A 15,748-nucleotide genomic window follows, 5' to 3' on the forward strand; every position below is an offset into this window, starting at 1 on the left:
CCACTTAAGAAAAGAGAGACCTAGAATGTTCTGACACTTACCCTCCTGCTTCCTTCTTCTCTTCTTCATCTTCACCATATTCTGTACTGCACATGGCTCATGGAGCTCCATTAGAAAGAGACAGACAAGACCATGAGTAGGTCTTGGGAACACAACATGTGATAGTGCCCATCTGCAAGGCTGGAAGAGCACCAACCTCCCACACCTTCATTTGGGTCTTCCTAGCACCTGACTTGTGAGAAAGGAATTTCTGCTGCTGAAACCACAGAGTCTACCCTATTTCACTGAGCCATTCTGAGCTGCATGATACCTCTATAAGGGTTATGAGTCCAGAACACAGAAATGAATAGTCACCTGGAGTATGCTGACATTGGCCTGATTTAGACTGAGGAATACTGTAAGTAGGAGAAAAAAATAAAAAGCATTCACAACTGCACAGACCACACTAGGAAAAAAAGAGGACTCGACTTAGTGTAGGTTGGTGCAGCCACTCATCATATATTCTGAGGCAATGTAGGAGCTACAGAAACAATAATCTTGAGTGTGAAATATCTTTTATTTGGCCATTAGCAGTCTTTAGCAATCAACCTGGAGTAGGAGGCCATGCCTGTCTCCAGTAGACTCTGTGGCCAATTCCCTTGTGTTAATAGATGTGCTAATCACCTCCCTTCCTGGAACCTGACTCCTGGAGGTGTTTGTTTATACTGAAGTGTCTGCAGAGCAACTTTGAGTGTCAGACCTCAATATTGACAGTGCCTCCTGCTCCAGAACAATGAACTTCCAATGGCCTCTGAGGCCTGTTCAAACTGGGCTGTTGGCTCCATGCCTAAGAAATGAGCCTGATTTAAATTCAGGAAAGAATGCACTTCCAGTCTAGAGGGTTGAGTAGGGTACGATGGTGTACAGTCATTCCTGCCTAAAGGCATAAAGCAAAGCCAACAATAAGACAATTATAAGTGTGGAACTTACTTTGTCACACTAACACTTTTATTTGTTGGAGACTAGGTGAATCACAAGGTTGGGTAAAGTAGGGTGTGTATGGGAGGGGTTTTTCCTGACTTCTTTGAGGCTTTCCCTCGGTGTTCCTGACTCCTGGAGCACACTGACTGGCTACTGTAGAACAAAGGCACCAGTTCGCCCATTCAGCCATTCAGGAGACCTGAGGCCCCGTGGCTCTAATGCTGTACCATTTGCCACACCAGGAACAGCTGAATCAATCCTTGTTTCCATGGAGCTCAAGCATAGAGAAGAAGGCTAGGAAAACAAAGCGAAACTCCACGAGTGCCAAAACAGATGCTGAAAATGGATAAAGTGAAAAAGTATGCAAGCCTATTAAGAACATGCGGGGCACCAGGAATTCAGTGGTCAGCTGACCCAACAGAGCCTCTGCCTTGATTGGAGTTCATGGCCTAATAAGGACAAGAGCTGTTAAGCAGATTAGTGCAAATGAGATTAATCTACTGCAAACGTGCATAGGAACGCTGAAGCCATGCTCTAGCTTCATCATCTACTGAATAACTCTGGAGCAGAGGACTCAGGGCCTGGGGCGTTAGAGGGAGAGGGTGGAAGAATGGAGAGACAGGAATGATTTCTGGACCCAAAGAACCTTAGGTACAGAACTGAGCACAGTGTGTTAGCTTTCTGTCAGTAATGAAACATCAACGTAATCAGCTTCTAAAGAAGAAAGGCTTCTTTTGGCTTATGGTTGTAATGTTTTGGTCTGTTGTTCTGCCCTGGTGCTTTTGGGTATATGGTGAGGTGATCCATCATTGTATTTCTGTAGAAACCTCTTCTTTACTTTATGTAGCTATGGAGTAATAATCTGGTTAAGGGCATCCCCAACTGGAATAAGTCTCTGCTACTGGAGCCTATATCCTATAGGTCTCAACACCGCCATCAAGTGGGGACCATCCTTCAGCATGTGATCCTCTAGGGGCAGGCCATTAAAGTTTGCATCTTAGTGACTTGATCTGAATGAAGGTCCCTGGACCAATAATTTGGGGTTGGGGGTGAGGAAAAGCTGAATATAGTCCTAACTAGGCTGATAAATTGAGCAAGAATGCAGTTTAGAGAGCAACTTGTAGGAAGTGTCCAGTGTCAAGGAGGTTAGCTTTAGTTAGTGAAGAGGTAGGGGTAAGAAGGGAGACATGCTTTGAATAGAAGCATCATAACAGGACTCGATCTGAGTCTGTAATGTGTGTTAAGGAGACAAGTCATGTCAATGGGATAAAACATGGCAAGGGCATCGGACATGGGGGCTTCTGATTGATGTATAAGGTGTGGGAGCAAAGATTCGGAAAGGTGTGATATAGTGAAAGGAAAGAGCCCATGGCAAGTGCAAAGGAGACAGTGGAGTTTTCAGGCATCTGGAGTGTGTGGAGGTGGCTAATATAGGGAAGTAATCCATTTGGGGCAATGTGGCCTGGCTTAAGGGGATGTATGCATGTGATGAGGCACAGAACACACACACACATACACACACACACACACACACGGCTGCTCCAGGGTGTGGTAAGGAGAAGATTTTTTAATTATGAGTAAACGGAAAAGTATAGCCAGGGATATCTGGAGGAGTCCAGAACAGAGAGGAAAGAAAACAGACTAGACATGGCCAGGGATGTCTGTGAGAGAATGGAGAATAACAACAAGAAAAGAGAAAGAGGATAATGAGGGAGGGAATGATGGAGGACGGGAAGGAGAGGGAGGGAGGAAGAGAGGGGGGAGAGAATAGCAAAAAGAAGTATCTGAGAGAAGGAAAGGGGCTAGCACGGGCTTTAAGTTATATATCAGGCACTTTTAAGTAAGGACTGAAGGAGCGTGAAGGTCTGCATAGGCTTTGATATGCAACAACAGGTAGCCAAATGTCTCTTATGCCAGAAGTAAGCCAATGACTCTCATTGGCAGAGGGGAGCCTATTCCTGAGGAATGCTGGCTCTAACCTAAGCACCAGAAATCCTCCGATAGTTCAGCTTGAGGTTATCTCTAGATATATGGCCTTCCTGAGACCTGGCAACAGGGAAGTACAGCCACTGCCATTCCTGTAAGCCTTCGGGTGCTCTCCCATAATGTCCACACACACCCCTACCCCACAGTGGATTAAAGACAGTAGCCTCTGGGCTCCCCACAACACTCTGCAAAAGTCAGCAGAGAAGTGTGCTGGAAATACACACATCTTGTTAGCGTTGTCAGTTTGCAGCTGCTCCCTGAGGACTTCTCAAGTTGTTATTTCTCAGGCAGAACTGTCTGCAAGGAAATTGTGAGATGCAAATAGTCCCCTGGGTAAGCAGATAATACTCGGGCACACAGGAGGAATATGAGACATCTATTTATGTTTAGCTTTATACGATAGGTTTAAGAGAAAGTAAGAGATGAAGTAAATGAATAATTGCCAAGAGTGTATGTACACCATTTATGAAGAAATAGTCCAGTTTTTTGAGTTATAAGTTCAAAACTATTTTCCTTGTAGAAATGTATGAAATACCCTGGGGAAGTCCAAGTTCAATGGATTTAGGAATACCTGGGTTTATTTTTTTGGCACTAGTGTTTCTCTAGATCTATCAATGTAGGCATCATAAACGCTCTGAGTTTCTCCCTCTCTGCCTAAAGTTTAATGACACTGGTTTTTCTGTGACTGTAAGTGACATGCTCAACACTTATCATATAGTTCAAGCTCTGGGCAAGACCCCAGATATTAATCATTAATATCATCGTGGGTAATTGGCATTCAGAGATGCTTGGGAAGACCATCTTCTCTCTAGAAACACCCATCAGATGCAGCAAGAATGAAGCTCTGTATCAGTGAAATGCAGGATGCTATGTGATCTCTTATGTGAAGGCGTGCTGAGAGAGAGCATGCTGAATCCACAGCCTCCGACTTCCAGACAGGTATTGCTTTCCTTTCAGGGACTTCATTTCCATGAAAGAGTGCGATCCTATGTAAACCCAGTATCTTCATCCTTTGGAATTCAAATCAAGGAGATACTGAAAACTTCGGTGTCACATAACTTGGAGAATTGGCTTAAAACCCCTCCCACAGCACCTCCTACTTATGGTGATGTTAATTCCTCTTGCTCAGGAAACCAAAGCAGGTCCATCAGAGCAGAGCAGAAGGCTTTAAGCCTCTCAGTTAGCACATTGGCTGTGATCTTCTCATGTTAATACAGTATCTTCTAATGTTAATACAGTAGTGAGCCTGCCTCCCATGTACACTCTCCATCTCCCGGGCATGGGTGCCCAGGCAGCTACAGATGAACCTGAGTCATAGTTCCAACTTAATGGGATCTGTTTTTAAAATAATATTAGTAATCTTCAAGTATTTTTTTTTCTTCACATTTTGTAAATGTTTAAAAAGTTATCATCAACTTTAAAAGGTCCAAACTGGAAAGTTCTCTTTTGAGGCCATGGGTGGAGAATCACAAGGTGTTATAGTTTGATTTTAGGGTTGCCCTCTCACCACTTGCTTTTGTTGATGACTGGCAGCTAATGAGCTCTGTCTTCTGTGCTTCTGTACTGGTGCATACCCTTTCCTCATGGGAGTCACTTAGGATCTCCTGATGCTGGTTTTATGGAGATTCTCCCTAAGACTAGAATGGCAAAGGCTGAAAAATCTGCTGATGTTTGATCAATAGATTGGACAAAAATCTATCCACTAGGATGCAACCTAGAGTGTTGTCAACAGACTGAGCATTTGCCATATCTCTGCACATCTTGGAGCACACAGTAAGCACTCATAAACATCTTGAAACACATAGTAGGCACTTCTAAATATCTTAGAACATACAATAAGCAATAAAAAAAATCAATAAATAGCAAATGAGCCCATTTTCTTGAAATTCAATACCACTCAGGTTCTTGGAACACAGGTGGATCAAAGCCAGATTCTTAGACCAAATATCAGAGGAATGACCCAACCCCAAGCTCTGGTAATTCTGGTTTTCCTCTGAGTGCTCAAGAATAGGATTCTCACTCTTCATGTCCTCTCAGCACGGCCCATTAAGAAGCGTTAGACTTTTTGAGTCCCACATATCAAACTCATCCATCCATTCACAAGCCATCAAATAGTTCCAAAGTCCTTAGAATCATGGGGTCAGGTTTACTACAGCAATTTCTCAGTACCACTTGTTCTGTATTAGTTACTTTCTTGTTTCTGTGATTTAAAGAACAAATCTCTGACCAAGGCAACTTAAACAAGAAAGGGTTTGGTTTTTGCTTACTGGTGCAGAGGTACACAGTCCGTTAAAGCAGGGGAGAAGCAGCCACATGGAGGAAACGCATGGTGTCAGGAGGCAAAGTCTGCCTGGTCATACCGAGTCTACCTCAAAAAGCAGAGGGTAAACAAAAGGAAGGGCTCAGCTAAACAGCCTCAAGGCCTGCCCGCAGTGACCCAGCTCCTACAATGAGATGTCACTTCCTAAAGTGTCCCCAGAAGTGATAACTGTACATTCTGTGAGTCCTAACTCCACTGACTTGTGTACTTTCCATGGGTGGCTTCTATAAGACGCAAATGTTGTATTTTTACAGCTGGTACTTGAAAGTAGCAGAATCTGTTGTACTGCTGTGGTCTTCTGTGACTTCGTGCTTATGACACAGCATAATTCAAAGAGCAGGCAAAAAACTAGTGGAGAGATCGCATGATGTAAAACTCCCGGTGGAAGAAGGGACACAGTAAATGCTGGGTAATAGATGGAGAAGCATTGTAGGACTTTGCTTAAACGAGTGACATCTGCTTAGCCTGTCCCGAACCCTGGCTTCACTGTTTGCTTTTAGTAGAGATGGACTGTGCGAGGCTGCCGGGTGCCCCGCCCTCTCTACCCGCTGCATGTACTCTAGTGAGATCACACACTTAGGGCTCTGATCTCTGTTATTTATTTTTTAAATAATATAACTGAGACCTTGCTCAAGATGTGCTTATGAAGAATCACCCTTTTAATGGTGGAACGTTTAATGAGAAACTGGATTTTCTACTGCATAAGTGCCCTTCATACAAATTAGCTTCGGCCCTGGGTCCGGATCTAAATTAGGCTTCTTACTTTCCTCTAAATGGCCTAATATTTTCTTATTAATCTCTGCCCTTTCCACCTGCCCTGACTCTGCCTCCTCATGTGAATCTCTTCTCAGCAGCGGGCTGTGTCTGACCCATGTTTCTTCAAGCTCTTTGTATCTGACGGAAGGGCAGGTTTTAGACAGGACTAGTTTTCTGGAAACTACTTCATTCTATTTTCAAATTTCCTCTATGTCTCAACGGAGTGTTTTTTTTTTTTTCCTTCCCTTTCTGCCTGTGTGTTTATGTTTAGGAACAGTGGACTTGGGCCAGGTGAGTTCTGGTACGAGGTAAAATTGGGGATTCAAAGGGAAGTTGGATAGATGAAAAACAATTAATCATAGCTGTTAAAAGAACAGGCTTGGAAAACAGTGCGTGTTGACCCAAACCCAGGCTTTGGTATTGAGCAAACCTGCGCCCTAGTTGCTAAGTGAGTGTGGGTGGGCTTGATGGCCACCACCCTCTGCCATTTCTTCTTGTAGAAGTCTGGCATTCAATGCTTATATTATATAGACATTATATTATATGATGTGTGCCTTTGCATCATTTGCTTTAAGGACTCTTGTATCAAAGCTATTGGTAGACTAGGAGTCAGAGAATTCAGTAATAAATGACTATTGGGAGTTAGGAACTACAGGTTCACACGTGTCCCCATAGCCACCCCTTCACCACAGCATGGTATCTCCAAGGGCTGCATTTATTGGTCTGATCACAGAGAGATGGCTCCTGTTTGCAGGGAGATTACTGTGAACGTGTGCACGAGCTTCACTCACACTATCTCCTTTAAATGACTGTTGGCACTGTGTAAGGCTCCATAGAGAGAAATGGTGTTTCCTTGATGCACAATGGCTACCTTTTTACACACCTGCCACAGTGTACAGTACATTTTTATTTTCAGTCACAGAAACAAACAAACATCCTAGCCCCTTGGGCTTCTAGGGTCATAGATTGTCTCTTCATTTGTTGGCAACAAGTAATTGTTTTTCGCTCAAAGGAGATGATCTCTACTGGACGGATGTGAAAAGGCAAGGAATGAAAGTCAGGCTTCCTAAGTAGAAAGGAACTGTGCTATGATCAGCTATTGTTTTCTTCTACAGAACATTGTCAACCTCATATTATAGAAGGAGGAGAATGGGCTGACTTATCCCTGACGTCCTCACTTCAAGGTTTATGATGACGAGGGAAGTCACGAGAGGGAAAGAGTCAGGAGCTAGAGCCACTGATAAGTGTCAGAGTCCTGGGAGACCCCGGGTTGCTAGAGTGGTAGGTCTGGGATCTAGATTTCTGACTCTGTGAACAAGCTACTGGAGTTTATGTCCATCCTCCTTTGGGATATGGAAATGGTTTGGCTTTTGATGAATGGTTAGAAAGTTTATAATAAACATCTGTATGTCCCTTTCTTAATGTGGATATTCTTGAACTTCTGATTGATGTAGGCAGCAAAATAACATATTAATAATGAGTACGAGAGCCTCTTGCAAGATACAGGTAGTCAATACTGAATACAATGGCAAGCTATTTCCCTGCATATCTGTGTTACCAGAAGCAATATCATAAAGCCATTTTTTAAAATAATTGTTCAGTGTCATTACTTGATGGAAAGAAATTATTCTGGACTTTTACTATGAGACAGTTCATGGAATTGGGTGTAAGGAAGGTCTTGGACCTTAGCCAAAGCATCATTAAGAGTTATAAATACTGGAAACTCAGTGCTGATGCTATCCCTAGCAAGACATTTGAACTTGAACTCCTAGTGATAACTGTTGGTTCAGTGCCTATCGTGTATCAAAAGCAAATTAGATATGTTACCCATGTTATCTGATGTTGTCTCTTGCTTTGCTGGGGTTGATTCTCTGTACGTTTTCCTTTTCTGTCCAAAAGGTTGATGCTCAGGCAAAAGTAATCTCCATGTTTAAATGGGTAGAGGCAGAGTTGCCATCTCGAAGTGGCATTTTGTTTCTTTGGATTTGACTTTGCAGGCATGTAGGTGTCGGCTGGGAATAGATCGCTGGATGGTAAGTTCTGAAAGCCAACAGGGCTTCAGCGTGCTTGTTTCTGAATCCATTTTTCTTCGTTTTCAGGTCAGGATCGCAGCGAAGCCACTTTGATAAAGAGGTTTAAAGGCGAAGGGGTCCGGTACAAAGCCAAGCTGATTGGGATTGATGAAGTGTCCGCAGCTCGGGGAGACAAGTTATGTCAAGATTCCATGATGAAGCTCAAGGTGCCGTGCAAGCCCTTCTTTATGATTAGCTTTGGTTTAACACGGGCGAGGGAAGGAACTGCTCACCAGCTCCATGGCAGATAACCTCACTGCTTGAGTGATTTGGCTCCTGGAAGCATCACCATATATATTCACTGGGAAGAAACGCCAGTGGCTTAGAAACATTGCCTGGACACTTACTAGGGAGAGATTTAACCAGGCCTTGTTCATGCTGTTTTGAGTGGACCATAGTTTTTTCTAGGTTAACTTCCTTGTAAAACTCCTGCAAAAATAAAGCCACAAATGATCAAATTCTATAGTCCTTCATACATTTTGAAGTTTTTGCTATTTTTGTTACTTCTTAAAAATGTTTATGTAACTTGCCCTCTAGTGACCGATGTGAAGGGGCAAAGCAGATGGCATTCTTTCTTGTAATTGCTAAGATGTATTCCAATGTTTCACAACAAAGGAAGGAGGCCTCGCTTTCATATGCAGCTGGACTACAAAGATGGCTTTTCCTGGAAAAAAAAAAGCAGAGGAATAAGTTAGAAAAAAAAAAAACCATAAACAGAGAGCACACTCTTTTTTCAATCAGAGAAAGAATTCCCAGCCCACCAGATCTTGATTTCTCATATCCTCTTAATTTTTTTAAAAATGTGGTATAAAATATTAGAAAAGCAAATGATCTAACAAAGCCCTGTTTCAAGCATCTAACATATATAAAACTTATTTTTCTCAACAGAAAATTCTCATTATAAACTTTGGAAATATAAGGAATAAAACTAAAATCATCCAAAATCCCACAAAAATGAGAGTTGACATTTTTGTGTTTAATCTTCAATTGTTTTGCTTCAGCAATATAAACAATACACATTTTATAATAAAAATGGATTATGGTTTATATAGTTTTGTAGCCTGATTTGTTTGAGCTCACATACATACACACACGCATGCACACACAGTGTGTGTATACACACACACATATATACATTCTTTCTCTCGCTCTCTCTTTCTCTCGGACACTGTTAGGTCAGTGGACTATTTTTAAGTATAGGAAAAGAGAAAACTGGCTACCTCTTGGCAAAGTGCCTAAAAGTATTTTAAGTGGCAGAATTTTGTAAATTGCTGTCTGTACCACCTTTTTCTTACTTGCTTAATAAGTAACAACTTTTATTTTTTTTGTTGGTGCTATACATGTCTCTTAAGACTTTAACATGACTGTCGGATATAGTCTCCCAGTGCCATGGCTGTTAAAAGCTGGATTTTTAAGTCTACTCAAGTTTCTATGTTTTACATCCTTGTTTTTGCTATTTAAAATGCTATATGGACAAATGTTGTTTTAATCAATGCATCCTTAACTTTAGGTATATTAGAAAAGGGCATTGGCAACAATATAATCATGACTTAACACTTTCACCTTGGAAAGAGGTTAGTGATTTTTTTTTCCAGATAATGAATCCATGTTATGAGATTTCAGGGCAGCTCAATAATGAGCCCTCTTTCTCTTCTAAATTCCAACCTGAATGATGAATAGATGAGGCAGTCAGGCACGAAGATTCCCACGGCCGCTCCTCTGTAACTGATGAATGCTGGCCTAGGGGACTTGACCAGGAAACAGGACCCTAGGCAGATGCTTGAACAACATAGGCTGTGGTGCTTGGCTTGTAGGAGAATCTTCTGTTCTCTCCACTGTTGCCTGACGCCCAGCCCAAGTAGCGCCCAGATTCTGCTCCTATACACATGAAATCAGAACACAGCCCCTCTGCCAGGACAGGCTGCCTACAGAGCCTCAGAGATACTGAGCCTCCTGTGTGGTAAGAGAGCCACTCCCACCACCCCAACTGGCAAATCAATGGAGATTTGCTTCTGCAAAGTTTCATTAAAAGAGAGCAAAAGTCCTTGACTAGTGCATAGACTTGATTCTTCACCAGTCTATGGAGGAGAGAAGAGTTTTGCATCCCCTTTAACCAGTATCTAGGAGAAGCTGCTCATCAGGTACCAACTGCTGAGAACCTTATTGGCCAGCTGCATTTGTAGAAGGACCCATATCTAAGTGGGTATGAGGCGGCAGTTTCTTCTACTCCTAGGAGTTAACACTTGGCCATGGTAGCTGAGCCAGGACTAGCTATAAGTGCCTCTGTGTGTGTGTGTGTGTGTGTATGTGTCCTGTAGTGAAACATTCCATCTGTCATCCCTTATAATCATGAGGTCCCAAGGCCCGGAAAGTCTGTCCTGCTATCCCACTCTCCTGTCAAACGCAGTTGAACACATTGAGGGCTTCTTGGTTTCCAGATGATTGTGTTTCATTATTTGCAACTTGCGGAGAAGAATGTTGACATTTCAGCTCCCAGTAGTTTTTCTGTAAGAAGCACAGAAACATAAATGATCGATTCTGCATTTGGCCACCTGCCCAGGAAAGAGACAGAGACGTACAAAATTCCTTTTAGCCTTGAAAAAGGGCCCAATTTCTCCTATTAGACCAGAAGAGAACTGGGGGAAAAAATGGATTCCCTTTGCTAGACTCTGAAGTTGATGTAGCGTCCATTAGAGAATTTCTTCCTGCATTGCAGAGGTTCCAGACAGTTTCTTTGTGTGCATCTGAGGGGCCCACTGTCTACTGACAGACATATCTACTGACCGTCTATTGCAGTATTTCAACTTAGAGTCAACAGGGCACCTTCACATACAGCAGCTTTTGATATTACAAGTTAGAGATTGGTTTGTCTGTAACTATAAAATCTAGGTCCCGAAACATTAAAGTATTTCTTTCACAGTCTTTCCCAGAACTCAGAACTGGATCTCCAGAATGCCAGCATTTAACAAATAGTAGTTTAACACTCAGTTGTATCATATTTTATGTTGGAGTTTAATTTATCCTTTCTCAGTTTGGTTTTATTCTTCTACCTCTTAGGTACTAGCCATATCTCACTGACTTTTAGAAAAGTCAACTTTCAGAAACCTTGGGTAGAAGAGTGATGACTGAAACCATAGGTGGGATGAGTCCCAGAGATAGAGCCTGAAGAACAGAGTATAGGACTACAAGTGTATGCCAGTCAGGGTCCTGTGAGATGTAGAATCAACCCTGAAAAGAATAGGGTAGGAAATGTCAGGCAAGGTTAGGAGAGCAGACGTGGTGGGATATGTAGGATCTAGTATCAGGTACAATTTCCCCTAACACCATGTATTAACTAGAGTCCAAGAGGAGCAAAATAATCTCTACCCTCCCACCCCCATCAGACAACAGCCAGTACTATAGACCATGGTTGGTAAGGAAGCAAAGAAATTATCCTGGTGTCTCCCTCTGTCAACTCTCTGACCTCTAGTATATCCCTTATATATATATAGCAGAATCCAACTGGAAGCCTGGCGAAGAAACAGATGACATCAGAGCAGACAGTCTGCTGGGTGCATACACTTTATCCAGGGCATGAAACATGATGGAAAAAGATATTTCATTCCCTCAGTAACTAGGATAAAATTGAATTTATGATGAACAATCTCCTGTAACTAGCAGGACTGAGGATGGCGATGAAGCTTTTGGTAACAATAGACTCAAGTCTCAGTGTTTGTGCCGGTGGCCTGTTGTGTTTGTACATGTGCTTCCTGTCACCACAGCCTTGCACAGTCTCATGTTCATGTGATATAATATTTGAATATTCTCAAATCCGTTGTATGTATACCATCAAAGCTAACTGGCAAAACACCCCCTGAGCTGGACAGCCCACTCACTTTGCTTTAGAGGACTTTCCTTTTCACTGATTCTACAGGCTTCCATTCAGACCCTACCTGCCCATGACTCTCTCAGGAATCTGTGTTTTGGCTAATCCACACTGTTGCTGTCTAACACGGACATTCGTTTTAGTAGCACTGATGGCTGTTGTGTGCTGAGTATTTTTGGCATAGCCTATTGGTGGTAATGTGTATAGAATCCATCTAAGTTTCTCAGCACACTTGGAAATAATAAACGTGGCCATCCCCACTCCATGGTTCTCCTTCAGATTGAGTTTGGTAGCCGACTACCAAACTACTTTCTACCTAGCTACTGCCAGAAACTTGTGAACATATTTGCAGCTTGAATGCAAGGCCATTTCTAAGGTCCATATCATAGAAGAGGTTCTTAGAGAGAGAATAGTTAATAGTTTCAGGTCCTGTCAGGACCAGAAGGGCCGTGGCCAGGGTTATAGGTCTGTGGTTTATCAATGTTGGCTCCTTTGGATTTAAAGAGGCCACTTGATCACTAGACTTGTGCTTCCTCAACTGCAAAATGAAACAGATAATTCTTATTGCCCGTGATTTTGATGTGCAAATTATATGACAAATAAGAAGGCATTTATAAGAAGTACTAAAGAAAACGGTAGGTCCCCAGGTCCTAGGGTTCCAATTGTGAGTCCTAGACCCAGTGTCCTGATCAGTTCCTACACGTGCAGCATCCTGACCCCTAACCAGAGCTCTCCTCTCTTTCTCATGGCTCTTCCTACACAGCTCAATAAATAATCTTGAGGGAAATCATGATTCCCTGTGGCATGCTAGGATGGCAAGTGTCCCTGTACTAACTGAAAGTTCCCAGGACCTGACCCAGCAGCAGCCCACAAACGAAACATCCTTGATATTATTGTACTTTTTATTATTGTACTTTTTAATTTCCCCAAAGATAGCACCATATGGACGGCCCTTCTCTCCATTCTCCATGAGCAGGCACAGGTACTCAGAAACACAGCCCCTGGCTCTTCCTGGCCTAGTGGAATGGTCATATTCCATTAGGGCATAAGAACCTCATGGTACCAGTAAGCAAAGATGGCCTTGGTTTCTAGTTAGCACCATATGCTAAACTGTATTGCTTTTTGATGTTGCAGTAATTTCTGTGAGTCAGGGACTCTATTGTGAAGGTAAATATTAAGGCCACCCTTGCTGACTGTAGGTGTAACATTTGCCCCCTGTCCTGTGATGTCCTCCCCTAGGAGGAAGAAAGAGGGGTTCCCTCTGGCTCAGTCCTAACATATTTTCCTTTATGAGGGATGATCTTAGTCCATTTGTGCTGATGAGGCAAAAAATCAGGGTTATGTAATTTATAGAGAACAGAAATGTGTTTCCACACACAGTGGTGGAAGCTAGAAAGTTCAGGATCAGGGTGTCAAAAGACCAGTGTCGGATGATTGTCCAGTCTTTCTGCTCCAAGATGGTACTTGCTAAGTACTGCCAGGTGGACAGCTAAGTTCTGTGAAAAACGATAGAGGACAGCAAACCATCTGTGCAGGCACAGCCATGTAGGAGGTCTTTGCTCTTGTGACTTCATCATTTTCCAGAGGCTTCATCTTTAAACATGCTCACAAAGGGGATTAAGTTTAAACATGCAGAGTTGGAGGAATACATTTTGGACCATAGCCAGAAACTATTCTAAATTTTAGCTGGATAATTAACGTTAAAGTCCAGTATGGAAAGATAAAAGTGTATGTTGTTTTATACAAATCAACCAGAAAGAATGAGTGCCAAGTCTTATTTTCCTAGGCCTAGTATCTGACTTGTCCTCTGATTTTTTTTTTCTCAAATAAGCGAAAGAATCTCACTTCTCTTTAAATGTATGGTTTATACCAAACTCCATTCCAGTCACTGGGTCCAGGGAACAAATTTAAGAGTCCCATACACAATTAAATATCCCTGCATCCAGCAAAGTCAGATCACTATCTGATGTGACACATTAAATGCTGTAAGTTCCTTGAAGATAGGAGCATCAGGGAGATGAAACAGATGCAGTTGGCCTGAAGCATGTCTTCAGTGGCTAAGAGAGTCAGGCAGGGTAGCGCTGAACAGAAGTAGGGATTACTCTGATTAGACAGAAGACACATGTTCATCATTTCTCCTTGCTACTTAAAAGTCTTCACAGTGAACTCAAATGCAAGCAGCAGAGGAAGAATCTAGAAACCATTGACTCATAGAACTCATAGAAACCATAAATACCCATAGCAGGGGTGAGGGGGGAAGCAACAACACATTGCACTTTTGAAGGGAGTCACTATGTGACCATTTACAGGGAAATTATCAGTGGAGGCTACTGTGCAGCAGTCATGGGGATGGATGGAGAACATGGAGGAGGAGGGAGATTTTACCTGCAAGAAAGATCTGATGTACAGAATAAGATCTCTCACGCACCAGAGCTTTGAAGGGCTGAGTTATGGTCTCAGCTTCATAACCATTCTCTCTGCTAACTAACTCAGGACTCCCCGCCAGCTTCCCTAGCATTGGTTTTCTCATCAGCAATAGTAAGCCTTTAATCAACTCATTTAAAGGATTTTTCCTATTCTGGCAATTCTGCATGTCTGTAAGATGTCCTTGAGGGTAACTTTTGAGAGTGTGAATTTCCTGCTAATATTACCCATCTAAGAAGGAACTGGATGTCCATTCGTTACCAGACGAAATTAAATTGACTGCATGTCTTCTGTGTGATGGGAATTAAGCTAGGTAGTTTACATAAATCTTTAGTTCTCTCACCTGTGAGAAACAGAACTGATACTTGTGGAAATAGAACTATGATGAAGTCCTTTGTCCAGAATCAGGTACACAATCAAATATTGTGAGGTGGAGATGATTTCCAACACCGAAAGTAAAGATAATCATACAGTTTCATATACAGGGCCCCTCTTGTACCTCTTGATGTCCTGACTGGTCTTATACCAGTTATTCCCTGAAGGATTTCTGGGAGCTTAATGTTCTGAAATCCATACACAGTACCTCTTAGAACTGTGAAGTCCATATTACTTCAGATTTGTCTATGCCTGAAGCCCAGTGCAACTGCTGCTGCGACCTGAGCTTAATCTTTAACAGTGATGTAAGACTAGAGATCTTGTGGCACCCAATGCTGAGGAAACCACAGCCTACACATCACTAGACATCTCTGCAGTTGCGTTACCTCGTGTGTCCTCGACTATGATCACCTGTAACTGCTACTGCAAGGTCTAACTTTTAAAAGTAGATGGTTTTTCTCTTAACATGAGCCCCATAAGCCATAGAGTTGATAGGACAGACTCATTTCACAATTATCTCTTGACCACCTGCTCCCAGTACCAGTTGGGGATGGTATCATCAGCTTTAGTGCTAGACCAAAAAGCAAAGTAGCATTGCTAGCTTCTGTGGGGTTTACCTTCTTGGGTTTATAAAGTGTCTGGGCAGGTGGGAAATAGATTATTTCACAAATGGAATGCATTCACTATGTGTTTCACCTTGAAGTACAAGAATAACCGGGGAAGAATAATGGAGAAAGAATATAAATGTCTTTGAGTAACTATTTCAAATGCCAGACATAAATATTATGATCATGTTTTGCCAAGAAGGAGAGGGGAAAAAGGAGGTAAGATGTGGGGGGGGGGGAGGTCTAATGTATTCTTGCTTCTTTCTAATATCAAAAATTTCATTCATACAAAAATATTTCCAGAAGTATAAAACCGTAATCTTTATTTGAGACTATTGTGAGTGACTTGCCTTTATTTAAAAGATTAAATCCACATTCAATATAA

The 15,748-nt window shown here is 42.2% G+C and overlaps 1 protein-coding gene across 5 annotated transcripts in view; it reads left to right on the top strand.

Annotated features, from left to right (window-relative positions):
• Dab1 (DAB adaptor protein 1) overlaps positions 1-15,748 on the top strand; it is an 853,780-nt gene that overhangs the window by 708,174 nt on the left and 129,858 nt on the right. For all 5 annotated transcript variants that reach the window (XM_029476417.1, XM_029476418.1, XM_029476419.1 and 2 more), the window contains one exon: positions 8,122-8,261. In XM_029476417.1, coding sequence (XP_029332277.1) covers positions 8,122-8,261 — 140 coding nt within the window. The remainder of the gene's footprint in view (positions 1-8,121; positions 8,262-15,748) is intronic.

This window comes from Mus caroli, chromosome 4, assembly GCF_900094665.2.
Source record: "Mus caroli chromosome 4, CAROLI_EIJ_v1.1, whole genome shotgun sequence".
In the NCBI taxonomy this organism is placed as follows: domain Eukaryota; kingdom Metazoa; phylum Chordata; class Mammalia; order Rodentia; family Muridae; genus Mus; species Mus caroli.